Genomic DNA, 26,041 nt, shown 5'->3' with positions numbered 1-26,041 from the left:
CCTTCCTTCACCATGTCACCCTTCAGTGAAAATAAAAGAAAGAGAAAAGAAAAAAAAATGCTATCGACAGTTTGCCTCCCCGGGCGAACGTCTCTCCTTGGAACCTTAATATCCGGGAGGTCTTAAGAAGGTCACATCGAACAGGCATAAAGGCATAAACGTCCAACACGAGGAGGTTCAACACCCTTCCCCTATCCCTCCACCCTCCATTCCATCCTCCCTCCCGCCGCCTCATCTCTCCCCTCCCTCCCGTCCGCGAACAGACAGCAAACAGGAGGCGGACGACGGCCGGGAATGTTTCAAGAGCGATTCGTAGGCCCCAGCGGCAGCCTCAGCAGTTTCTCACCTTATTGATAATGACAACACAAGCTTGAGAGTCCTGCAGGACCGACGCCCTTCAGCCAACCAGCCAGATAGTCAACCAGCCAACCAGCCAGATAGCCAACCAGCCAGCCAGCCACACAGCCAACCAGCCAGCCACACAGCCAACCAGCCAGATAGCCAACCAGCCAGCCAGCCACACAGCCAACCAGCCAGATAGCCAACCAGCCAGCCAGCCACACAGCCAACCAGCCAGATAGTCAACCAGCCAGCCAGTCACACAGCCAACCAGCCAGATAGCCCACCAGCCAGCCAGCCACACAGTCAACCAGCTAGATAGCCAACCAGCCAGCCAGCCACACAGCCAACCAGCTAGATAGCCAACCAGCCAGCCAGCCACACAGCCAACCAACTAGATAGCCAACCAGCCAGCCAGCCACACAGCCAACCAACTAGATAGCCAACCAGCCAGCCAGCCACACAGCCAACCAACTAGATAGCCAACCAGCCAGCCAGCCACACAGCCAACCAACTAGATAGCCAACCAGCCAGCCAGCCACACAGCTAACCAACCAGATAGCCAACCAGCCAGCCTACCAGCCAACCACACAGCCAGACAGGACCCAACATCAGGAGCAATAACAACAACAACAAGGGCTCGCAAACAGCCTCACACATCTTCTGTTCAGGTGTGAAGATGCAAATGGTTTTACTTACCTCTCCTACCTCCCTCCCTCCCTCCCCCCTCACCTGTACACCTGGGGGAGGGTCGGGAGGGCGGAGCGCGGAGACAAAAGCAAGACTGTGACCCGAGGATTACGAAGCTACAGGGCGAGACCGAGACAAAAAAGAATTATGAGTATCGTAAATCTTTTTTTTTTTGAGAGAGAGAGAGAGAGAGGGGAAGAAGAGAGGGGGATGGGGGGAGAGAGAGAGAGAAGAGTACACACACACACAAAAAAAGAGACGAGGACTTAAGTGCGTCGCTGTATCCTTCCCACCGACGACAAAAACACATCATGAGCGACAAATATTAAGAAAAAAAAACAAGTGGAAAATATAATAATCAACCTCACAGCCCTAGACTAGTGCACTGATAAGAGAAATAATAACAAACCTGATTACCGCTGCTTAGGAAACGATAAATCCCTCCTTGTCTTATCTCGTACAATACCTCTTTATTGTACATACATTCTTCCTCCTCCTCCTCCTCCTCCTCCTCCCTCGCCCTCCCTCACACCCAGACGCCGCCCTTCCCTTCCTGTAAATCAGATGCTGGCCAGAGATATCCCGTCACCAACACTGCTCACCCCTACCCCCTACCCTCCTCTCCTCCTCCCCTGCCCTCCTCCTCCTGCCCCATCCTTCCTCCACCTTTCCCTGAGCACTAGAGAGACAAGGAAGAAAGGGAAGAAGAGGAGGAATGGTGGCAGTGCGCGTGGGGATGGTTGGGGGTTGGGGGGAGAGGTGTGTGTGTGTGTGTGTGTGTGTGTGTGTGTGTGTGTGTGTGTTGATTGTTCAAGTGACGTCACGTATAGTTCTAACCATTTTCATCCACACGATAATCTAGATCAGTATACGATTAAGAGATTGTCAGGCAGTAACTAACCTAATTATATGATTCAATGTCTAGTAGGTGTGAAGATCCTAACGGCACAATATCAATCTAAATAGGCCTTTATCTAAATACGCTTCCGTAAATATGACTAAAAAACATTATATACAAGTCATCCATTTTATATCTATTCTTGTGTATCTGTCTGTTTCGTTAGTATCAGAAAACCACAGTAACGATCAGGCCAAATTGACTTTGCTTCTTACTGCATATTCCTCTATCCAAATACGCTTCAGTAAATAAAGATGAAGGGCAGTATAAGTCATCCATTCTATAGCTGTCTTTGTATACGTCTATCTGTTTCGTCAGTACCAGAAAGCCACAACAACGATCAGATTAAATTGACTCTATATTCTTACTAAATATTCCTTTATCCAAATACCCTTCAGTAAATAAAGATGAAGGACAGTATAAGTCATTCATTCTATAGCTGTCTTTGTATACGTCTATCTGTTTCGTCAGTACCAGAAAGCCACAACAACGATCAGATTAAATTGACTCTATATTCTTACTAAATATTCCTTTATCCAAATACCCTTCATTCTATAGCTGTCTTTGTATATGTCTGTCCGTTTCGTCAGTACCAGAAAGCCACAACAACGATCAGATTAAATTGGCTCTACTTCTTACTAAATATTCCCTTATCTAAATACGAATCAGTACGTTAGGATTATGTTAAGAAGTTTATGATGTGTCTGTTCTCGCACCTGCCTGTCTTCGTCTCTGTTTCGTCAGCGTCACCGAGCCACAAGTCAGGCGTCCAGGTTACGAGCTTCCTTTGTTTGATTTCGTTTTATTAGTAAGTGTAAAAGACTAAGGCAAATATTTAACTCTGCTTTTTTTCTTGCATCTGTTTGTCTCTCTTCCGTCCGCGTCATCAAGTTATAACGGCATCCAAGTTGAAATTGTTCCACTTTTTGATAAATATTTCTGTCTTAATATATTTCAATTAGTAGCGAAAAAAGACGATGTATAGCAATAAATTCAACAACTATCCTTGCATCTGTCTCTCCGTGTTTCCCTTTATCATCAAACCTCAACAACCTCAACTTTTTTTTATTATTGTTTCCTTTTTTTGTGCCCTTGAGCTGTCTCCTTTGTTGTAAAAAAAAAAAAAAAATGTTCACGTTCAAATGACTTTACTTATCACTAAATTTTCCTTAATCAAAATACGTTTCATAGACGGAGTAATGACAAGATAATATGACTAGCAACTCAATCGCTGTCGTTACTTATGTCTGTCTTGGCTTCGTTTCTCACTCCGGCAGCATTAACGATCGAATTCCTACTACGTTTTAAATATTCCTTCATGTAAATAATTATGCTTCAGTAAGAATAAAACGTCATGGTAGGTAAATCATTCTTCATCAGTCTCTTCATCCGTCAGTGTTTCGTCACTATCACTCAAACAACATCAATATCAAATGACTCCTTACCTAACATTCCATCATATAAATGTTTCAGTAAAATTAAAATGGCATGGTCAGTAAATGATTCTATATTACTCTTTGCATCTGTCTGTCACTGTCTCGTCACCACCAGCACCAGCGGGCCACGGCAGCGTCCAGGTCACAACGATTACCTGGGCCCGTGATGGATCGGCAGGTGAGCGCCCCGCGTCAGCTGCTTCCTGGCCGAGATTCAACTCCTGGCCAGATGGTGACGCTGATCGACGCCCCAACGATTGCCACCTTACCTGAGGACCAAGGGAAACATAAATCAAGGAGACGGTAAACAGACTGTAATACTAGAACATAATTCTATATAAACCGTCCACATCTACATCACAAAATGCACCACTGTCCTAACAACATAAATCAATAAACGTAAGTATTATTGTCGATATTTACTGTACCGAGACTCTTGTAAATTGAAGAAAGCATATAAAGAAAGACCGATAATAAGGTATCATGGTCTGTAAACAATCCACAGCTGCACTTCAGGATAAAATGAGTCTCACAGAAAAACAAAATGCAGGCGATAGTTTCAGATTTCTCATACTAAATCTTCCGTCTTTCCTCTTGTACAGCGCATGATAATCTCCGTCTCAACACAAAGAAAACACGCGACAAAAACATCTCGACGGGTGAGTTAAGGCAGGAGAAGCCCGAGCGAGGAGAGTAAGACGTTCTCGGGGGCAGAGGGACAGAAGGGATGTTTATGGCTGCGAGGGCACGAGAGGCGCCGTAAAGTGTGGGAGGCCGGCAGGTAGACACTTATACAGGTGAGGGAAAAGAGGCTAAAAGGATATCAGTGGCCATCGATCGCTCTCCAAGCACTCCTCATGCACTGCCTCTGCTTTCACCTCCCTCGCTCCTAAACTGGTTCCTGTGCAGTCCTCCTTCCTAGCTACGTGCGCGCTTTCAACATGTTAATAATCTACTAATGCCTCGCCCTACCTCCCCTCCCCCACTCCTCTGCCTTAGACTAAACAGGAATCTCAGAAAAGTTTGTTGTTGAGGTGAAGCGAAAATTCTCAGCATCAAGGAGAGAAACAGGAAAGAGTTGTCTACAGTCTGGGCGTGGCTGACTTTCTGGCCTGATGGCTCGCTAAGTACATCGCCTCCGCCACGACCAACAGGTGGACGCTAACAATGTATGATTATGAAGCGAATTAGGGAGCAAACTTCCTTCACCCACAACGAGATAAAAGAAATAATTATACCGATTGTCTGGGTGATCCTGACACTGCTGTGAGTCTGATTAGAGAGAGGGAAAACAAAACAAAACAAGAACTAGGTAAGATAAGCAAAAACTACAGGTAACAGCTACAGACAGACGCGGAAACATAATATCATCCGTCCGTGTGAGATTGAAAACTCCATCGGTTTCTCGCAGGCTTCCGAGAATGCGATAGTCACTTGTTTATAGCGGCGAGGCGTCAGGGTACCGTTCTGCCAAGGATTTACATCGCCCACGACTTTTAATTTTTCTCCACAACGGCGCCGCGAGACAGGGGGGAGACAGGGGCGGGGGGGGGCGAGATGGCAGATAGCAAGGGTTAGGTCAGGTCAAGTTGGGTCACCTGGATCCGGCTCACCTCTGCACCGTCTCGCACATTAAAGACATAGCGTATAGGAGAGACTTGTGTTTATATTAATTTTTACTTAAGAGACCGTAGAGGCAGGGGTCGAAGGTTGCAATTTTCTTATCAATTTTTACGCCAAACAAGAAGCCAACCGGTCCCTGAACATAGCGGGAATAAATAGTTATGTTATTATTAAACCAAAATAAGCGAGTTAGGTAATTATGAGAGAGAGAGAGAGAGAGAGAGAGAGAGAGAGTAACCGAAAACCAAGTAGCAGAGCAGCATCTTTCATCATCTCCCGCCCATTCCCGCCTCCCAGCATCCTCCTCCTCCTCCTCCTCATCTCCTCCTCCATCTGTCCTCCTCAGACATCATTGTATCCAGCGCTCTGTTCCTCATTCTTAATCCGTCTTCCCCTTATCAGCGTGTACAAACATCCGGGGCCCAGGCTGTCATTAGCGAAGAAGAGGAAGAAGGGATCCACTGTGCGAAGCGGGGAAGGAGGAGAGGAGGGAAGAGGAGGAGGAAATGAGGAGGAAGGTGAGAGGGCTTGTGAAGATGGTAACGAGGAGGGAGAATAGAAAAAAGGGGTGAAAGATGAGGAGATGAGAAGAAGGGGACGAAGAGATAGGGGAGAGAGGAGTTAAGGGGTGAGGAAGAAGGAGAAAGGGATGATGGAGGGGTGAGAATGAGGGAGGGAATGGGGAGGAAGGTGAGAGAGTGTGAGAGGATGTGGTAAGGAGGGATTGGAAAAGAAGGATGCTGGGGAGATGAGAATGAGGGAATGAGGAGATAAATGAGAAGGGTTATGAAGATAGCAAGGAGGAAAGGGGAATAAAAGGGTGAGGGAGAATGAGAAAATGATGTAAAGGGATGAGAAAGAGGGAATGAGATAAATTAGAAGGCTTATGAGAATGATAAGAAGAAAGGAGAAATAAAAGGGTGTGGGAAAATTAATAAAGGGATACTGAAGGAATAAGAGAGAGAAAAGAGGAGAAAAAGAGAGGAGGATTATTAAGGAAGAGAGGAATAAGCAATGGGAGAGAAGGAGAGAGATTTGAGGAGAAGGAAGGATGGAGGAAGGAAGAATAAAGGAGGAAACAAGGGAGAGGTAAGGAGGGAAAGGGGAAGGAGGAGAAAGAGTAGAGAGAGAGGGGAGAGGTGAGGGAGAGAGGTAGAGAGGGAGTTGGAGAGGAGGTAATTGAGTGAGAGAGAGAGAGAGAGAGAGAGAGAGAGAGAGAGAGAGAGAGAGAGAGAGAGAGAGAGAGAGAGAGAGAGAGAGAGAGAGAGAGAGAGAGAGAGAGAGAGAGAGAGAGAGAGAGAGAGAGAGAGAGAGAGAGAGAGAGAGGAGGAGAGAGAGAGAGAGAGAGAGAGAGAGAGAGAGAGAGAGAGAGAGAGAGAGAGAGAGAGAGAGAGAGAGAGAGAGAGAGAGAGAGAGAGAGAGAGAGAGAGAGAGAGAGAGAGAGAGAGAGAGAGAGAGAGAGAGAGAGAGAGAGAGAGAGAGAGAGAGAGAGAGAGAGAGAGAGAGAGAGAGAGAGAGAGAGAGAGAGAGAGAGAGAGAGAGAGAGAGAGAGAGAGAGAGAGAGAGAGAGAGAGAGAGAGAGAGAGAGAGAGAGAGAGAGAGAGAGAGAGAGAGAGAGAGAGAGAGAGAGAGAGAGAGAGAGATACCTATTTGCTTTGTATCAGGATAAGAGGATTAAGCTATTCCCTGTTTATTTTCGTATCAATTTAGCCAGACGCATCCTCCTCCTCACTACTCTTAAAATGAAGCCGCAATGAACGATAGGGTTACAGGGGGCAGGGGGGGGGGGGGGCAGGTGGAGGAGGGGGTTAAGAGGGGGTATCGAAAGGGGTTACAGGGGGCAGCATAGAGGGTAATTTTGGGCCACTTTACCAACGAGGGTGCAAAGGTGAGTGATCCGGTGCTGGCCTCCCCTTCCTCCTACCTGTCTCTCACCTCCCGCCTGGCCTACCTGAGCACTGGGTGGGCCAACAGGTGCGCTATTTGGGGTTGTGTTTTGTGATGTATTTTGTTGTCCGCTTCTTACTCTTTACTAATCCTGCTTCGTCTGTTTGTCTGTCTGTCCGTCTGTCTGTATCTTTCTACCTATCTATCTACTTCTTACTGTTTACTAATCCTGCTTTGTCTGTTTGTCTGTCTGTCTGTCTGTCTGTATCTTTCTACCTATCTATCTACTCCTTACTGTTTACTAATCCTGCTTTGTCTGTTTGTCTGTCTGTCTGTCTGTCTGTGTATCTTTCTATCTACCTTTTTTTTTACAGTTAAGGAAGCAATTCATGTGCAAAAATGAGTTATAATGAGGGAAAAAAGCCCCCTAATCACTGCTCCTATAAAAATGGTTCAGGAGTATGGCTTAAAGTGTCTGTCTGTCTGTCTGTCTGTATGTATGTATGTAGGTATGTATGTCCTCGCTCCTTCACCATCGTCAAAGTCAAGAACAGATTTTATCGATATTTTTTCTCACTTTTATTTGTATTTTCACCATTCATTTTTTTTTCACACGTTCTTTTTAGCTTCATCAGTAAGGACACGCTACCCTCCCCCTCCTCCTCCTCCTCCTCCTCCTCGCCTCGCTGCACACTGAAGGTTGCCATTAGTGTCTATAACGCAATAAGACACATGACTCACGCACTCAAACACAACTTCCGCCTTTGGACGTTATCAAACTTCACTATCCCCCCCCCCCCACACACACACACTAACAGCCACCCCTCTTCCCCTAACCCTCACCTTCTCTTCCTTCATCTACGTACTTGCTTTCTTCCTCCGCCCACCCTTCCACGCACCCCTCCCATCCTTACTTGTAATTATTAAGAACGAGGGGCATAATGAGTACAGGGAAGGAGAGGGAAGCAGAGAACTGAGGGTTGGTTAGTGAGGGGAAGGGAAGGGGACGCAGGACTGGAATCAAACGTACTTAATGATTCCCTCCCCTCCACCCTTCCTTCCTTCCTCTTCCTCCTCCTCCTAATCACCACGGAAGATGAACAAGAGGGAATGTAGGAAAGGGGAGGGGCAGAGGTCACGGTACGGGAAGGATGGAGGGAGGTATGTAATATGAAGTAGAAGGAAGAAGGAAGTCAGATGAGAAAATTAAAGACAAAGAAAATGAAAAGGAAGATCTATGAAGAAGGGGAAGAAAAGAAGGAAAGGAAGAAGACGCAAAGTACTAGAAAAAGAAGGGAGAAAGGAATATGCATTGGACAGGAAAGGAGGGGAAGATAAAGGAAAAGGAAGAAAAGCAGAAATAAGGAAAGGAGAAACGAAAGTACTGTGGAAGGAAAGAAGGGAAATTACTAAAGGAAAAGAAAAGGAGTGACGTATATTCACTGAAGGGAATAGTGGGAAATAAACCAATGACTGAGAGAGAGAAAGTAGTGAAAATTACAAAATAGCTGAAGGATGAAACGAAGAGGAAGAAAGCGCGGGAAAGTACCAATCAACGGAGAGACAAAGAAGGATATGGATGAGAGAAAAGATAAAGGAAAGATGGAAAGGAGAGGAAGGGAGTGCAGGAAAGTACCAATAAACAGAGTGAGAAAGGAAGCAACGAATGAGATAGAAAATAAGTGAAAAAATGACGAAATGGTGGAAACACGGAAGAGAGAGGAAGGGAGTGAGGGAAAGTACTAATCTGCGTAGCATGTTGAAGTACGTATTGCCTCACGCGGAAAGGGGGCGGGGAAGCGCATGCACGAAGGTAGCGTGAGGAAAATTACGCAACTTCGCCTCGTGACTTGTTTGAAAGGTGACGATGAGCGGCCATTACCAATCATTTCATCAGACAGACAGACAGACAGACAGACAGAGTAGAAGTTAGTAGTAATGCAACAACAGAAGGCCTTTAGTTTTTCCTTTTCCTAACTTTATTTTTTTTTACGACAAAGGAGATAGCTCAAGGGCACAAAAAAAGGAAATAATAATAAAAAAAAAGCCCGTTACTCGCTGCCTTTATTTATTTCCTAATTTTTTAACACAAGTCGAGTCCTTTTTTTCTATATTTAAAACATCGAAAACAATGTAAAGAAACCGATCACTCAGGTGCAATGAAAACGACATCCATGAAACTCGAAAAAAACAAAGAACTAGAGAACACACACACACACACACACACACACACACACACACACACACACACACACACACACACACACAAAGCAACAAAAACAACAAACCACTTCAACACAAAAAAAACAAAAAAATAAACCAGAGAAAAATATGCACGGAGAAGCTGAGACAAAACACACGCTAACGACATGCAGGAAAAAAAAAATAAAATAAAGATGTGGAGGAAAGAGAAAACTGGAGGAGCGACGTGCAATCAGAGAGAGACAAGCACACACATTAAGACGAGTCGAGGCGCAGGACAGCCAAGGACGCGCATGCAATCCCTCCACACTGCTTTGTTACAGAGAAGGATTTTTCCACCATTAAGAAACACTCATGAGAATTAGGTGGATAGATTTTGTCGTAAGGTTTATATACATATTTTTTGTCAGTCACCTTCCTGTTTGTCAAGGTGAGGTAATAGATATTGTTCCTGCCTTTGTTTTGATCACCTGGTGTGTATTACAGGTGTCATGTGGAGATAGGTGAGTGTTAATAGAGGAAAGATGCAGGTAGAGAGGGACAAGATATACGTTAAAAATAGGTGATACAGTTACTAGGAACGGCTATTGGTTTACCTTTATTTTCTTCACCTGGTTTGTATTACAGGTGTCATGTGGGGATAGGTGAGTGTTAATAGAAGGTGCAGGTAGAGAGGGACAAGATATATGTTAAAAATAGGTGATACAGTTACTAGGAACGGCTATTGGTGTCATGTGGAGATAGGTGAGTGTTAGTAGAAAGAAAGTACATATATAATAGAGAGGAGCACAAACGAAACAGACAATACTTATGATAACGACGACGTGAGAATGAGCAAAGAAGATGAAGTAAGAGAGGAATAAGAAGGCAAAAAAAGAAGAGAGGAGGACTAAGCTATGTCTGAGGGAAGATGTAGAGGGAGAAGGCGTACGTAGGAGACGATGATGGTGACGATAATGGTGTGAAAATAAGCAAACCAGATGAGAAAGAAGAATAAAAAGAAAGAATTAAGATATGGCTGAGGGAAGATGTAGAGGGAGAAGGCGTACGAAGGAGACGATGATGGTGACGATAATGGTGTGAAAATAAGCAAACCAGATGAGAAAGAAGAATAAAAAGAAAGAATTAAGATATGGCTGAGGGATGATGTAGAAGAGGCGTAGAAGACACTGATGTTGATAATGATGTGAGAACGGGCGGGGCAGATGACGAGGGAGTGTGGGAAAGACTCCTTGGTTTGACTGGCAGCTGGGAGTGATATTAAACCTCTAAGTGGTAAGATAAATCATGGGTTTGCCGGGTTTTATGGGAGCGCAGAGTTGTATTATGATATATGCTCTGTGTTTTACTGGATACGTTTTATTTAAAGAATTTATAAGATATTTTCACTTTTGCGTTGGATCAATTTTCATCGTGTATCAATTTTAAGGCCTATGGATTTTTATGTGGTCAATAATAAACCAAATATGTCTGTGGGTGTGCTGGTGGCTTGCTGTGGGTTACTGTGGGTGTCTCTTAGTGTCTGTGGGGGTGAAGTGACTGTGACTGGTCGTGTAGGGATGTTTATGTGGATATGGGTAGGTGGGAGAATGTCTGTTAAACCTATATACAGATGGATACAAATAGCAATGGTAGGAGTGTGTGTGGGTTGAGGGTGTTTGTAGGGATAACTGAGACAAATATATGATTGGGTTCAGAGCAGGCATGTGTATATGGGTAGGCGAAAGGATGTCTGTTAAACGTATATATAGAGAGATGGGTACAAATCGGTGTGTGTATGTGTGTGTGTGATGATGTTTCTATGGGGATAACACACAAATAAGCGCTTGGGTTCAGGGCAGGCAGGTAATTATGGGTCGGTGAAAGACTGTCTCTTGAAATGTATATATAGGGGGGTAGAAATAGAGGCTAGAGGAGTGTGTGCGTGTGGGTGGGTAGGTGTGGGGGTGTTTCTATAGGGATAACAGAGACGAATCAGTGTTTGGGTTGAGAGCAGGTGATATAAACAGCGAGGCGTGTAGACTTGTGTTACATCCGTGTGTGTATGGGAGTGTCACCCGTCCCTCTCTCTCTTTCTTTCCTCCCTCCCTCCCCCCTCCCCCAGCCCGCCAGGTGAGCATCAATCTTCCCCTCCACACACCTGTACGTGACTCATCCAAGGTGTTCCCGCTGCGTCATTAACACGGCGGAAATTAATTAATCATGGACTGAGAAGGTTATTTACTGACTTGGTATATACGAACGTCTCCACTGCCGTCTCTCTCTCTCTCTCTCTTTCTGTCGGTCTCTCTCTCTCTCTCTCTCTTACTACTTATTTTTCCTTTCCTATTCCCTTTTCTTCCTCTCTTTTCTCAATTTTACTCTTCCTTCCATTCCTTTTTTTCTCTTCTTCTCCCATTCTTGACTTCTCTCTCTCTCACTCTCATTCCTTCTCTCTCTCTCTCCCTCTGTCTCTCTTCCCCCTTACCCCCCAACCCCTCCCCCACACTCACCTTTTTTATATCTCCTCTCTTGTTGTTAGTTTTTCGGGGGCATAATTTACGAGGCTGTTTATTATTTTAGGGACAAAACGCAACACAGGGACGAAGCTAAATTTGGCAGGGCGCGGCATTAGGAGCGCGGCTATCTGCTCGGGCGCTGCGGTCATTACCAGACGACTTCGTTCATCAGCGTCCGATTAATTACCTGCGCGATGCCTTATGTGTGCGATAGCAATTAAGGCCCCAGGTGATAGATTCAGGGCCGGGGACACTGCGACGCCCACCTCACTCACCCGCCCGCCGCGACACGCCATAAGCACCTCTAACAACACCTTCGCCTCCGTCCTTACCTGTGCCAACACCTGTGCGATGTTTATGGTATTCTGTTCACGTCATTAGTTTGGTGTAAAAAAGTTTAGTTTAGAGAGTTTTAAGTGGACATGTTAAGCACCACCACCACCACTACCACCACCACCACCACTGCCATCACCACCACCACCTCCACTACAACAAAAACAACAACATATATTTTCGTTTTGGTCCACTTTTACCTGAGGCTTTCAAGAATCTTTTACTACGCTATTTTCCTATTAGAGAAAGACGAGTTTTTATTCATTTTCCTTCAGTGAGTTTGAAGTTTAATCATTCATGCCCGCGGTTTCATTAGGAAGGTAATAATTATATATATTATCAATAGTCGTGTTGAGCAAGGTGCGCGAGCTCAGGTATGGTTTGCGGGTTAATTAAGGAACCCCCATATAGGCACTGATGTGATTATGGGGGACTTACACAACCATGAGCTACGCCTACCATATCATGTTACCGGTGATTGATGCCCCATACAACCCCTCTCCCATACGGAGCTTATACTAATGGTGCCCTCCTCGACGGCCCATCTAGCAGGACAGCCATACCCCGCCATACCACGCGGCGAGGCTCATTCCTATAGCAAACCCTTCGAGACCTTAGTATATCTATTTGAAAAGGTTCTCGTGGAAGTTGTAGGGGTTTCCATGGGTGGGTTCTTGGGTATACTGGTAGTTCCGGAAGGCTTCTACGCCATGACTGGGAGAACACTCATGACTGACTACCAGACGTATCTCCTCTGTGGTCTCTCTCTCTCTCTCTCTCTCTCTCTCTCTCTCTCTCTCTCTCTCTCTCTCTCTCTCTCTCTCTCGTTTTCTCTTCTCTTTTCCTCTTTTCTCTTCTCATTTTCCTCTTTTCTTTTCCTCTTTTCTCTTCTCATATCCTCTTTTCTCTTCTCTTTTCCTCTTTTCTTTTCTCTTTTCCTCTTTTCTATTCTCATTTCCTCTTTTCTTTTCCTCTTTCGTCTTCTCATTTCTCCTTTTCTCTTCTCATTTCCTCTTTTCTCTTCTCTTTTCCTCTTTTCTCTTCTCATTTCCCCTTTCCTCTTCTCTTTTCCTCTTTCCTCTTCTCTTTTCCTCTTTCCTCTTCTCATATCCTCTTTCCTCTTCTCATTTCCTCTTCTCATTTCCTCTCAGTATTAGGGGTCAAGGACACACGCTTGCAATGGCTCTGTACATAATCATCGTCACTACAAACACTTTCAAACATTACGACACCGTGTTACACTTTCCCCTCTCGTGTTACACCCATTCACTATCATCTCGTCCTTTACTGCCCATATGTGTCTCCTATACATCTCCTATACACTTCACTTCTTAACATCTACATTTATCAACCCCTTGAAATGCTATCGTGAAAAGTTGATCGGGCGAGTTTAATTAATTCCAACCGATAAGAATCTAAGTATTTGCGATCAAGTTTGTCTTCAGAGTCGTACATGTTTTTGTTTTGTTTTTTTACAGTGAAGGAAGCAGCTCAAGGGCAAAAAAAAAAAAAAAAATAATAATGAGAAAAAAAGCCCGCTAATCACTTTCTTTTTTTACGCTCACAATACTCTTCACTAACGCTCTAATTCACACCCTCCGGCACCCTTCCCCCTCACACCCTACACTCTAGACACCCAATACCGCTATGCCTTCGTAATCACACCAAGCCACTATGCCGCTATGCCTACCTAGCCATCTTCACTATGCCACTTCTTACCCTTCACTATGTCACTATGTCATCCAAAATTACCTGCACTGTGCCTCTTCTTAATTACCTTCATTACGACACTTCTTAATCATCTTCATTATGCCTCTATGCCACCTCCTTGCCACCTTCGCTATGCCTCAATGCCTCCCTGATCACCACTCTCACCTCTCTATATGCCCTTTATTCTGTTTACTTTTATTGGAAGAGCGCCTAGCGAGCTTTTTTATTTTTATTTTTTATTTTATTGCCCTTGAGCTGTAAAAAAAAGAAACACAACTGCATCCTATCACACCTTACACCCTACACACTCACTACCACTACCTAACTCACACTACATCCTCACACTAGCTGTTACCCTTCACCCTATAGAAACCCTTTACATTTACATCCCATGATACCCTTTCAGCCTATTCACACCTAACCACTAAGTCTCCCTAAACACCTTTCTCCTTAAGTTCACTGACACCTTTCATCGTACCACCTGCCGCTACTAACCCGAGACAGAAAAGGCATTGTTTATTTATTATTATTATTTTTTTTTTTTTACAACGGAGGAGGCAGCACAAGGGTAAAGAAAGGTATAGCCTCTACATCCACAGTCACTAACAACTAACTCAACCTCTCTGTTCACCATTTTCCCTTACTTCTACAGACATTCTTACACCTATCACGAGTTCAAGACAGAGGAGGCATTGTTTTACTTATCTTTCTTAATCAGTAAACGCAGATCATGATAAAAAATACGTTAAAAAACTTCAACATCCACAATCACTAACTACTAACTCAATCTTTATATTCACCCTTCTCCCTTGCGTCTACAGGCACCCTTACCTTACACATGGCACTTCTAACCCCAGACGGTGGCATGGGAACAGGGAAGAAAGGGCATAACTACGACTACCAACACTACCATCACCCCCCAAAAAGCCTTCCCAAACTACTAACATCCCTTAGACCTTACACCTGGCACTCGAACCCCAGACGGAGGCATGGGAACAGAGGAAGAAGCGGAGGCACTCTTACCACTCCACCACCACCACCACAACCCTCACCTCCTTCCCTCTCCCCCAACCCCCAACAGGAAGACGAAGGCACTCAGCGAAGCACAATCTAAAGTCAACACGAGGAAGTGATGAATTACCGACGGAATGATAAGGCCCGAGGGAAGAGGTGAGATCCCCCCTCTGTGTCCTCCTCGCGAGCGTTAATTAGACCAGACGAGGGCGAGATAACGAGGCTGGTTGGGTCGTTGGGTCATTAGGGAACACTCACTCCATCTGGCGACTCGGCGGTTGCTTAATTGAATATTGCTAAAAGGGGAACTGTGGGTTATTTTGGGTTGATGAAGGAGAAGGAAAGGAAGGGAAGAGAAGGGAAGGAAGAGAACGGAAGGATGGAGAAGGAAGAGAAGGGAAGGAAGGAGAAAGAAGAAAAGGGACGGAAGGGAAGGAAGGGAAGGAGAAGGAAGAGAAGGGAAGGAAGGGAAGGGAAGGAAGGAGAAGGAAGAGAAGGGAAGGAATGGAAGGGAAGGAAGGAGAAGGAAGAGAAGGAAAGGAAGAGAAAAGAAAGAAAAGGGAAGGAAGAAAAAGGATGAAGAGGAGGAAAGAAAGAAGAAAGAGAAAGGAAAGAAAAGGAGAAGGAAAAGGAAGAGGAGGAGAAAGAAGGAAAGAAAGGAAAAAGAGGAAAAGGAGGAAAAGGGGAAGGAGGAGGAAGGGAGGTAGGAGGAGGATCGGCTGGGGCACTTAATTAGTTTTTAGTGTATGAAGCTTAATGATTAATCTCCCTCGGCTTATTGGGGCTTAAGTGGCTCTTGAAAGTGGCGATGAGTGATACCACACCCGTCTCTCTCTCTCTCTCTCTCTCTCTCTCTCTCTCTCTCTCTCTCTCTCTCTCTCTCTCTCTCTCTCTCTCTCTCTCCTTTTTTCTCTTCTCTTTTCCTCTTTTCTCTTCTCTTTTCTTCTTTTCTCTTTTCTTTTTCTCTTTTTCTTCTCTTTCCTTTCCTCTTCTCTTTCCTCTTTCTTTTCTCTCTTCTCTCTCTCTCTCTCTCTCAACTTTTACATATTCAGACTCTCCTTCCTAATCCTATTACGCTATAATCCTTCCATTTACATGTACGTTTGTCTCTCGTTATCTTTGTCATCTTGTTTATTCATTATCCCCGCCATTCTTCTTCTTCCTTTTATAATTTTGCTGCATTCACTTTCTCCTCTCGTAAATTCTCGCTGTCTATTGTTTACTTCTTCTCCTTATCTAAATCTTTGGATCTTTTTCTCTCTCTACTTCTCTCTCTCTCTCTACTACTGTTTTTTTCTTCCTTTCCTATTCCTATTTCAATCTCTCTCTTCTCTCAATTTCACTTTTCCTTCCTTTATTCCTTTTTTCCTTCCTCTCCCTTTCTTAATTATTCTATGTTCACCCTCTCATTCTTTTCTCTCCTTCCCTCTCCCTCTCTCTCTCTCTCTCTCTCTCTCTCTCTCTCTCCATCTATCACCTTACCCCCTTCAAACCTTCCTTATCGAGCAGTGAAGCACGCGAGAAAAAAATATGGGACGCTGTCAGATACACGTTGTTTTATGCGCTTCATAAAACACACGTAAGGACAAACCCGAGCCTTATCGCGACCATCGGGAGGCTGCCGTCCGGGCGCGTCAAGCCGCTCCTTCACTCATCCCGGACTCTCGCTTAATTGCGTTCGTCAGGGTCCTTGAGGCCGGTCACTTGTTATTTGCTTACTTATTTGCTTAATGCCTCGTCTCGTCGTCTGTGTGTTCGAGAGTGTGTGAGAGTCTACTGATGTGCGTGTGTGTGTGTGCTTATATTAATGTTGGTGATTGCAAGTGTCTGTCCGCTGGTGATGATGATGATGATGATGATGATGAGGGTAGTGCATTCTCTTTCCATTTTCTATAACATGTTTATCGTTCTAGAATTGCTACTGCCACTACTGCATAATGACAACGATAACAATAACAAAAACAACCAAAAAACGAGGACAACGAAACCAACATCACACATATAAACATAACAACGATAATGATAGAAAAAAAAATCACAGAAGAAAAAAAAATATACCACCTGGCGACGCTTACTAATGCTTTCTATGCCTGAGGAGTGATAAGGCTAAGCAAGATATAATAAGCCTCAACAACGGCCATAACTAACACAGAGGTAAGCAAAGTGTTCATAAAAGGCCTATAAGGAGCATACTAACCCATTAAAACAAATAAATGAATAAATAAATAAATAAATAATAAACTAACAAAATTTCAGCAATGCCACATCAAAGTAAAAAATAAAAATACTCTCCATAAATATATATAAAAAAATGACAAATTAGGATCACAAATAACTTACACTACACGATGGATTTACAGTCTTGATGGAGAGCTTTATTTTTTTACTTCAATGATTTTTTTTTTCTGATAAGCATTTCAAGAGTTAATGATAAGAAAAATAAACAAAAAAAAAATGAAGGAAAAGAAAACCGCAAAAAAACTACTCTATTGTTATCCTCATTATCCATTCCCCTTCTTCTCATCTTCCTTCCTAATTATCTCCTTCGTTATTTACTCTTCCTTCCTTCCTTCCTTTCTTCTAATTATTCTTGATGTTTTCTTTACATCTTTTACCTCCTTCATCAACCTCTCCTCTTATCCTCAATCTCCTTCTCCTCCTCCTGATCCTCCTTTTTATCTTCTGTCTCCTCCTTCTCCTCCTCCTCCTCCTCCTCCTCCTTTTTTTTCTTCTTTTTCTTCTTCTTCTTTTCCTTTTTCTTTTTCTCTTTCTTCTTCTTCTTCTTCTTCTTCTTCTTCTTCTTCTTCTTCTTCTTCTTCTTCTTCTTCTTCTCCTTTTCCTCCTCCTCCTCCTCCTCCTCCTGTCGCTTCAAGGTTAAGATCCACTAATTAGTATCTATTATGACTCGATGCAAAACCCGGCCACAAGGTACTCAAAGGCGACATTCCCGGCTTAATTTACAGCAATATCGTCCAACGCTAACTGATGGGATCTGCTTTATGTTAATGTTCTTCGTAGGCTGGCAACAGGGGACGGTGGGAGAGGGAGGGAGGGAGGGATGGGGAGAGAGAGAGAGAGAGAGAGAGAGAGAGAGAGAGAGAGAGAGAGAGAGAGAGAGAGAGAGAGAGAGAGAGAGAGAGAGAGAGAGAGAGAGAGAGAGAGAGAGAGAGAGAGAGAGAGAGATGAGAAGAGAAGAGAAGAGAAGAGAAGAGAAGAGAAGAGAGAAGAGAAAGACTGCATAAATAAAATGTGATATGAGAGAAACTTAACATTAAAGAAGTTAGCGAGGAAAAAAAATACATAAATATATAGACAGATATGCATGGAACATGGAGATGACTAATTAAATATATAAACCGAAAAGTAAATAAATGAATAAACAAATAAATACATAAATAATTAAATCAACAAACAGTGAGAACAGCAAAGCCAGCCGTCACCTGAAGCCTTCCTAGCAGCACTCCCCCCTCCCCCCTATAGCTGATCTTGACCTTGACCCAGCCACGTGACCCCGTCGAGCCCCGCCATTAGCCAGGTAACCAGGTAACCCTAGGCAGGTGCGCAGGTGGGGACGACCCGGCAAGATAAACTCCGGTAATTTCAAACTTTTAAGACTTTTTTCCTCCGCTGCTCCTTCCCTGCTCGTTCTTCTATGGAGGTAATTGGGATTTCTTTTTGTGTGGCGGCATTAAGGGGATGGCGAGCGATAAGCCGCGCACCTGGCGACTCCCACGACCCGCAGCACGGCCCGGTAATTAGCAGGTACTCAGCGGGAAAATGCCAAAACAAAAACCTCACATGTTCCGTGAGACAGTGACGCTCGGTGAATGTTACTGCATGATACTTTATAATAGAAACACTGTTACTACCACTGCTGCTGTGGCATCATCTAAAGTAACAAACTACTACTACTACTACTACTACTACTACTACTACTACTACTACTACTACTACTACTGTTTTTGTTGCTGTTGCTGCTAATTGTTGTTGTTGTTATTTTTATTATTATTATTATTATTATGTAATAATATTAATAATAATAATAATAATAATAATAATAATAATAATAATAATAATAATAATAATAATAATAATAATAATAATAATAATAATAATAATAATAATAATAATAATAATAATAATAATAATAATAATAATAATAATAATAACAATAATAATGAAGACTACTATTGACATTAAATAAAACAATAAAGACTAACAATGACAACAAAAACCACCATATCGAATGCAAGACGACAGGTGACGAGGCGACGGTGTGGGAGAGAGAGAGAAAGGGAAAGGAACAGTGACAAGGAGGAGGAACAAGGAACATACAGGGAGGGAGCAAATAACAAGGCAGGAGGAGGGAAGCAGGGACCAGGTACGAGGGAGGGAGGAAGAGAAGCACCTTGAAAATCTCCCTCCCTCCTCCCTCCCCCCACCCTCCCTCCCTAACCCTCACAGCCAAGCTCCTTCACAAAGTTCCTCAGACGTGCCAGTGTCCCCCGCCGGCCGGCCATATGGCGTCGGCGCTGCTACTGGAATTCAATTTATATCAGCAATTAATTATATTCGCGGTCGGCCCTTCTTAGCCTGTGGGAGTAACTTGTAACAGGGAGCAGAGGAGGAGGAGGAGGAGGAGGAGGAGGAGGAGGAGGAACAAGATGGGGAAGGTAAAGTGAGGGTGAAGAGGAGAATAAGAAGCAAGAAGGAAACAAAGGGTACAAGGAGGAGAAGGAGGAGGAGGAGGAAGAGGAGGAGGAGGAGGAAGAGGAGAAGCAGGAAGAGGAAAACGAAAATGGGGAAAGCAGAGTGAGGAGGAGGAGGAGGAGGAGGAGGATAAGTAGCAAGAATGAAACAGAAGGAGCAAGGAGGAGGAGGAGGAGGAGGAGGAGCAGGAGGAAGAATGAGGAAAGGAAGGGGAGGAGGTGAGGCGGAGGATGGAGGCGAAGAAGGTAAGGGGCAGAAAACAGAAGCAAGACAGCACTCCGGTCATGCTCGGTTCAAGACAGCCCAAAATCACCCTCAGGAACCCTTGGAGGAGGACCCAAAGTGACGTCCTGGCGCGGCGTAACCCACAGCGGCGGGGTTAATTATGAAGTGTCGTGGCATGACTCCCGTTCGGACGAGATTGCTTTGCTTAATTACGCCACACATAATGGATATTGTTCTGATAATTGAAAGGTGGGGACCCAAGCCGGAGGGGGAGGGGGAAAATGGGAGGGGGCGAGAGAGAGGGGAGGTGTGAAGGGAACGGGGAAAGGAAGAGTGAGGGAGGTGTGAAGGGAAGGGAAAAAATGAGGGAGGCAGAGGGAGGTGTTAAGAAAAGGGGGTGCATGGGAATGGTGGAGGGACGGGGAAAGGGAGAAAAGGAGGGGGAGGGGAGGTGTGAAGGGAAGGGGCTATACAAGGGAATGCCGGAAAGGGTAGAGATAGAGGGAAGAGAGGAAAAGGTAGAAGGAGGAAGAGGGGAGGCTTGAAGGGATGGGGGGTGAAAGGGGAGGGGAGAAAAATAGTGAAGGTGAAGAACAAAGAAATGAATAACCAATGGGGGGTTAATAGATGGTAGATGTTAGTGTTTCTGAGGTCACACCCTTCCTCCCTACCACTTGAAACACTCCCAACCTCACCAAGCACCCTCCAAACTACCATTCACTACCTGTCTCTCCACGCTACCTGTACTGCACCATCAACACCTGTCCGCAAGGTAAGCTGGAATACTGGAATTAACACCTATGGCGGAAGGGAGACGCAGGATTATCAGGTGTGTGAATCAACGTGAATCTTGAGCGAACTAGAACAGGGTACGGAAGGGAGTGAGGAGGTGTGATGTGAGGATGTGGAGGGGTGGATATGCTGTAATTAGATGTTAAGTATGGTGCAGAATACAGGTGTGGAGGAGCCAGGTGTGTGTGTGTGTCTGGAGTAGAAGAGATTTATATGGTGCTGTAGAACTGATGGAGGAGGAGGAGGTGGAAGAGAACGAGGAGGAGGAGGAACAGAAGCAGAAGAAAGGAGAAGTTGCATGAGCAGGACCCGAAGGAGGACAACCAGGAGTCGGAGGAAAAGAGGAAAAAAGAGGAAAAAAACGGACAAGCTGGTGAAATGTTTGCTGGAACTAACGCGACAAGCTCCTCAATTCATTAGCCCAACCCGGTCCCGCTGCCGCCGCCGCCCACACCGCCATTAACACCCGCTAGAAAAACATAATACGTCCGAAGCAAGAACTCACCGGCTTCTGAGTTTCCATTAAGAGCCGAGCGGGTAAGTTCGAGGTCAGAGATGAGGTAAGTCGAGGCGAGGAGCTACTTTTAGAAACAATTAAACGCGGGCCACAAAAAGGAGCAGACAAAACAATGCTAAACAACCGGTACTTCGCCTTGAAGGATAACTCTTACGCCCCAGTCAGTCCCCGGTGACCTTGGGCAGGTGGGAGAAGGTTAATTACGTGCTCTCAACAGGTGCTAATTTGCTCCGCCTTCACGCGCTCACAAAGGAATCAATCAGAAAAAGCCAAGAATTCATTGCTAGACAACGAATACTTTTTTTTCTTCCCCCAATGAACTGAAAGGTAAAAAAAGATAAAAATAAAACGTGTCACAGTATACCCGATTGAGAGGTGAAGACAGTTACTAATCTCAACCTCTCTCTCTCCCTCTTACCCTCTCCTCCCTTTCTCCCTCCCTCCCCATTCCCTTGCAGGTGAGGGATTAGTCTCGCCACACTCCCTGTTTTGCGTGAAGGCGTTGGGGCTGCCGCGCCGCCTGTTGGCTGGGAGAACCTCGAGGCAAGCGAGCAAAGAATAACGAAGTCTTCCCTTCAAAACACCTTCAGGAAGTGTCTTACCGCGCGTAGAAGAAGAAGAGGAGGAGGAGGAAGAGGGGAAGTGGTAGAGGCGAGAGGCACAGGATGTTTGTTATTAATGGAAGAAGAGGAGGAGCGAAAAAAGCAATAGAGAAAAAAATGGAAACAAGGATGAGGAGTAAAAGGAAGTGGAAAAAAGACGAAAAAGGGAACAGAAAGAGGAGTAGCAAAAAAAGGAATAAAGAGGGAAAAAAAGAATGAGAAGGGAGGAAGAGTAAGTGGAGATGGAAAAAAAAAAGAAGAAAAAGGGGGACAGAAAGACGAGGCGTTAAAGGAAGTGAATAAGAAAGAAAGAAGAAAGTAGGAGGAGGAAGAAGAAGAATTATAAAGAGGAAGACGAGGAGGAGGAGAAGGAAGAAGCAGGTAAATGGCGTCAAATCTAAAAAAAAAAAAAAAACTATTATTCTTGGAAACGAAGCAACTTAAACGACGATGACCAAAACACAAAAAAAACAAAAACAAAAAAAAGTAATTAAGCAGAAGACAAAAAATACAACAACAAGAGGAAACAAAATGATGAAAGCCGCCATTTGTTCCACCTCAGAAAGAGAAAAAAAAAGGAAAAAAAAAGATGCGATAAAAAATAAATAGAAGGGGGAGGGGGAGATGGGGGGAGGGGAGGGAGGAAGGGGAGGTGTAGATTATTGATTGTTCGGTCACTGTGATAAATAAAAGAGAGAGAAAAAAAATAGGAAGAAAAAAAAAACCGAGAATATTAAACCTCGACGTATCACCTACCAACGCTCTCTCTCTCTCTCTCTCTCTCTCTCTCTCTCTCTCTCTCTCTCTCTCTCTCTCTCTCTCTCTCTCTCTCTCTCTCTCTCTCTCATCACCTTGTTATTGTTTTTCGCGACAAAGGGCCGAGGCGAAGGGGGGGGGGGGGAAGGACGTGAAGGCATCTGCATATCAGCCTTTGGAGGAAGGGAGAGAAGGGAGGGAGGAGGGAAGGTGGGGTAAGGGGGGAGAGAAGAAACCCAGTAGCCATTCTCTCTCTCTCTCTCTCTCTCTCTCTCTCTCTCTCTCTCTCTCTCTCTCGGTATTGCAATGGTGTCTAGTTTGTTTACCTTTCGCCAGGTGGGATCTTTGCTTCCTCCTCCTCTTCCTCCTCCTCTTTCTCCTCCTCCTCCTCCTCCTCCTCCTCCCTTTACACCTAGAAGTACCTGACCTTAATTTCTCAGCCAATGACCCACCTGCTGCAACACTGGAGGAGGGGGGGGGGAAGGGGGGGAGGGGAGGGAGAAGGTAAGAGGAGGGAGAGGAAGAGGAGGAGCGAGGGAGGGAAGGTGAAGGTAATGATGAGTTTAAGATGACCTAAAAGTGTGTGTGTGTGTGTGTGTGTGTGTGTGTGTGTGTGTGTGTGTGTGTGTGTGTGTGTGTGTGTGTGTGTGTGTGTGTGTGTGTGTGTGTGTGTGTGTGTGTGTGTGTGTGTGTGTGTGTGTGTTTAACGTCCAACCCAACCTTCCTGCTTCCTTAAAATCTCATTTCTTTATTATTATTCCCGAAGGTAGACTAAATAATGACATACACACACACACACACACACACACACACACACACACACACACACACGGACACTCACTGAAGATGACACTAGCAACTTGTCTGCATCCTCCTCCTCCTCCTCCTCCTCCTAGCCCTCCTCTTCCTCCTCATCAACCTCTCTTTCCTTCCTCTCCTTCCACCACCTTCTCCTTTTCCTCCATCTGCTCCTCCTCCTCTTTCCTTCTCCTCCGGCAGGTGAGACGGGCAAAGATCGTAGACTTGCTCAGTGACACCTGCACAGCTAAACTGGATCAGGTGTGAGATAAAACCCGACGCTCCCAACACCTTAACCACAGCGACAAAGCCCTTCACCTGCCTCCCCCCTTTCCCAATCCCCCACTGTCTAGTTTGAATCCTTTTACGCCAGTGCCAGGAAGGGATCCAAGACTCCTCCCCTCCACCTTCCCCTAATTAACTCTCGAGACACCTGGCTTGAAGGGAGAGGTTTGCAGGTACAGAAAGATGCTCTGGAGTGAATAGAAGTCAAAACGGGAGGAGACAGAGGGACTGTTTGAATTTGAAGAGGTGAGAATAGGCAGAATTGAGGATGGGAAGAGGGAGAAAAGAGATGTGTGAGAGGAACAAGAGAGCAAAGAGGAGGAGGAGAAGGATGAAGAGGAAGAGAAGGAATAAAGAGAAGGAGAAATAGAAAGAGAAGAAGAGGAAAAAAAATAGTGGGAGGAAAGCCGAATGAGTGAAAGAAGAGAGAAGGAAGAAGAGAAATATAAAAAGAGAGAAGAGGAGCGAGATGAAGCGAAGGATAGAAGGTATGAACGAAAGAGGGAAGAGGAGAAAAAAAAGAGAGAATGAGAAGCGAGAAGGGTGAATGAAAGAAAATAAAGCTATCGAAAAAAAAAAAGACGAGGAGGAAAGAAGGAAGACACCGAGGCAAAAAAAGATACAAAGCAGAAAGAAAAAAAATGAACCACACGAACGAACGAAGGAAAAAGAAAGAAAAGAGATAAAAAGTGAACGAGAAAAGAAGAAGAAGAAGAAGAAGAAGAAGAAGAGATGAAGGAGGGCGGAGTGCTGCAAGGAAGGAAGACCCCCAATCCCCAAGACCCCACATCGTCCCCCAGCCCAGGTAAGGATGGCCCAGCGTTCCCCCAGTGGTCGGGCAGCGAGGCAGGTATTAGCATACTCCGGCCGGGCCCCAAGTGATTACCCCCTTCGATTAAGACACGCCCGTCGAATCGGTCTATTTAGTGCTAATTTAGGCTACATTTATGACAAGCCTTGGAACTCGCGGCTACTGTACAGCGCTCCCTTGATTGCCGGTGGGAGGAGCAAGTGCGGCAGGACAAGTTTATGGCTATCGGTATTTACGAATCGCTAATAACGATAGTTAGCGACCCAGGTAGATAATTACAGGTAGCCGCTGGGGTGAGGGGGGTAACTGATCTATAGCGAATGGGGTGACAGCAGGCAATGAAGAGGAGGAGGAGGAGGGAGAGGAGGTGGAGGAGAGGAGGAGGAGATAGTGAATGTGGAGAATGGGACAGGGAGTGGATAAAAACGATGGAGGAGTTTGACCAGGAGGAGGAGGAGGAGGAGGAGGAAGAAGAGGAAGAGGAGGAGGGCGATACACCAACCAAATGAGAGTGAGAGAGAGTGAAGAAGAGTTGAGGAAGAGGCGACTCAGGAGGAGATGAGTGGGGAGAGGTTGAGAGGAGGTGGGGGAAAGGGGGAAGCGGGGGGAGGGGACTCTTTCTCTCCCTACACTTGGCATCCATGAATAATTTAGCTCCAAACAACTATAGTTAGCCGCGCATAAGGCAAGGCTTCTCTGCGGCGTAACACTATACCAGACAATCTACCTACATGCAGACTCGCCCCCATCTCCCAACCTTCCCTCGCCTTCCAATACCTCCTTCTCCCTCCTGCCTTCTTCAGTCCACCTCTGCTTCTTTCTCTCTCCTTTCCCTCCCTTCGCCTATACCAATCCTTCATTCTCCCCCTTCTCTCCCTTCCTTAACCCACCTCTCCTTCCTTCTCACCCCTTCTCTTCCTTCCTTCTCCCCCCTTCTCTTCCTTTCTTATCCCACCTCTTCTTCTTTCTCTTCCATCTTCTCTCTCTCTCTCCCTCAGACCCCTTATCCCTTCTTCTCCCCTTCCCTCTCATTTCCTTCTCTTCCCTCCTTCCTTAGCTCACCTCTCCTTCATTTTCACCTCTCCTTCTTCTCCCGTCTTCAGCCACATCTTCTTCATTTTCTCCTCTCCTCCCTCTGCCCATCTCCCCTTCCTTCTCTCCCTCTCCTCCCTCTCCTCTCCTCCTCCAGCCCGCACACAGCGAAGGTAAGCGAGCAACACAACACACGCTTAAAAAAAAAATTATAAGCGAAAAAGAAAGAGAGAGAGGACGAGGATGAAGACAAAGAAGGAGAGAGAGAGAGAGAGAGAGAGAGAGAGAGAGAGAGAGAGAGAGAGAGAGAGAGAGAGAGAGAGAGAGAGAGAGAGAGAATAATAATAACTTGATCTCTCCCTCTCCCTCCCTCACGCCGTGCACTCACTCACCCTCCCACGCAGTGTTCCAAAAGTGTAGTTTTTGGTGCAGGTTACGGAAACACAACACCGGGCCCCGTGATCTCGCTAGTGACTTCATCAGCAAATAGGTCCGATCCAGCTGAGGTTCCCCCGCTACACACTCTTTGCTCAGTGCCCAGTGTGTGTCTGTAAATAGCGTTGTGCTCTCCTTTTTCGTGACGTTTATTATCTCCCTTTTTTCTCTTTGTTTTTTAGCAATATGTGGAGTTTTCGGTGCGCCCTCGATCCCTCGCCCTCCCACCCGGACAGGTACATAGGGTTGCCTCGCCCAGGTGTTCTTAATCTGTCTTCATGATCGCTTCCTTTCTCCTCCACAAACAGATCGCAAAAAGAGACAATGGAGGGAAACTTCTTCTTCAGCGACCGTGGGCGTTAAAATATCCGCCATTAAACACCGAGGAATATAAAATCCGTAAAAATGTGAGTTGACGGACTTAGATGTAAATGAAGAGAAAAAAAAT

General features: G+C 45.2%; 2 protein-coding genes across 2 annotated transcripts in view; one reads left to right on the top strand and one right to left on the bottom strand.

The window, feature by feature from the left end:
- Window positions 1-150, top strand: part of LOC126984115 (uncharacterized) — a 64,812-nt gene extending 64,662 nt beyond the window's left edge. The window contains exon 5 of the mRNA XM_050837500.1: window positions 131-150. Coding sequence (XP_050693457.1) covers window positions 131-150 — 20 coding nt within the window. The remainder of the gene's footprint in view (window positions 1-130) is intronic.
- Window positions 151-3,170: 3,020 nt separating this feature from the next.
- Window positions 3,171-26,041, bottom strand: part of LOC126984167 (uncharacterized) — a 165,522-nt gene continuing 142,651 nt past the window's right edge. The window contains exon 4 of the mRNA XM_050837579.1: window positions 3,171-3,632. Within this exon, the coding sequence (XP_050693536.1) occupies window positions 3,556-3,632 (77 nt within the window). The 3' untranslated portion in view covers window positions 3,171-3,555. The remainder of the gene's footprint in view (window positions 3,633-26,041) is intronic.

The sequence above is a fragment of the Eriocheir sinensis genome, chromosome 56, assembly GCF_024679095.1.
Source record: "Eriocheir sinensis breed Jianghai 21 chromosome 56, ASM2467909v1, whole genome shotgun sequence".
Taxonomy (NCBI): domain Eukaryota; kingdom Metazoa; phylum Arthropoda; class Malacostraca; order Decapoda; family Varunidae; genus Eriocheir; species Eriocheir sinensis.
Note: the sequence above shows the minus strand (reverse complement) of the source record. Positions and strands in the feature narration are given on the sequence as shown.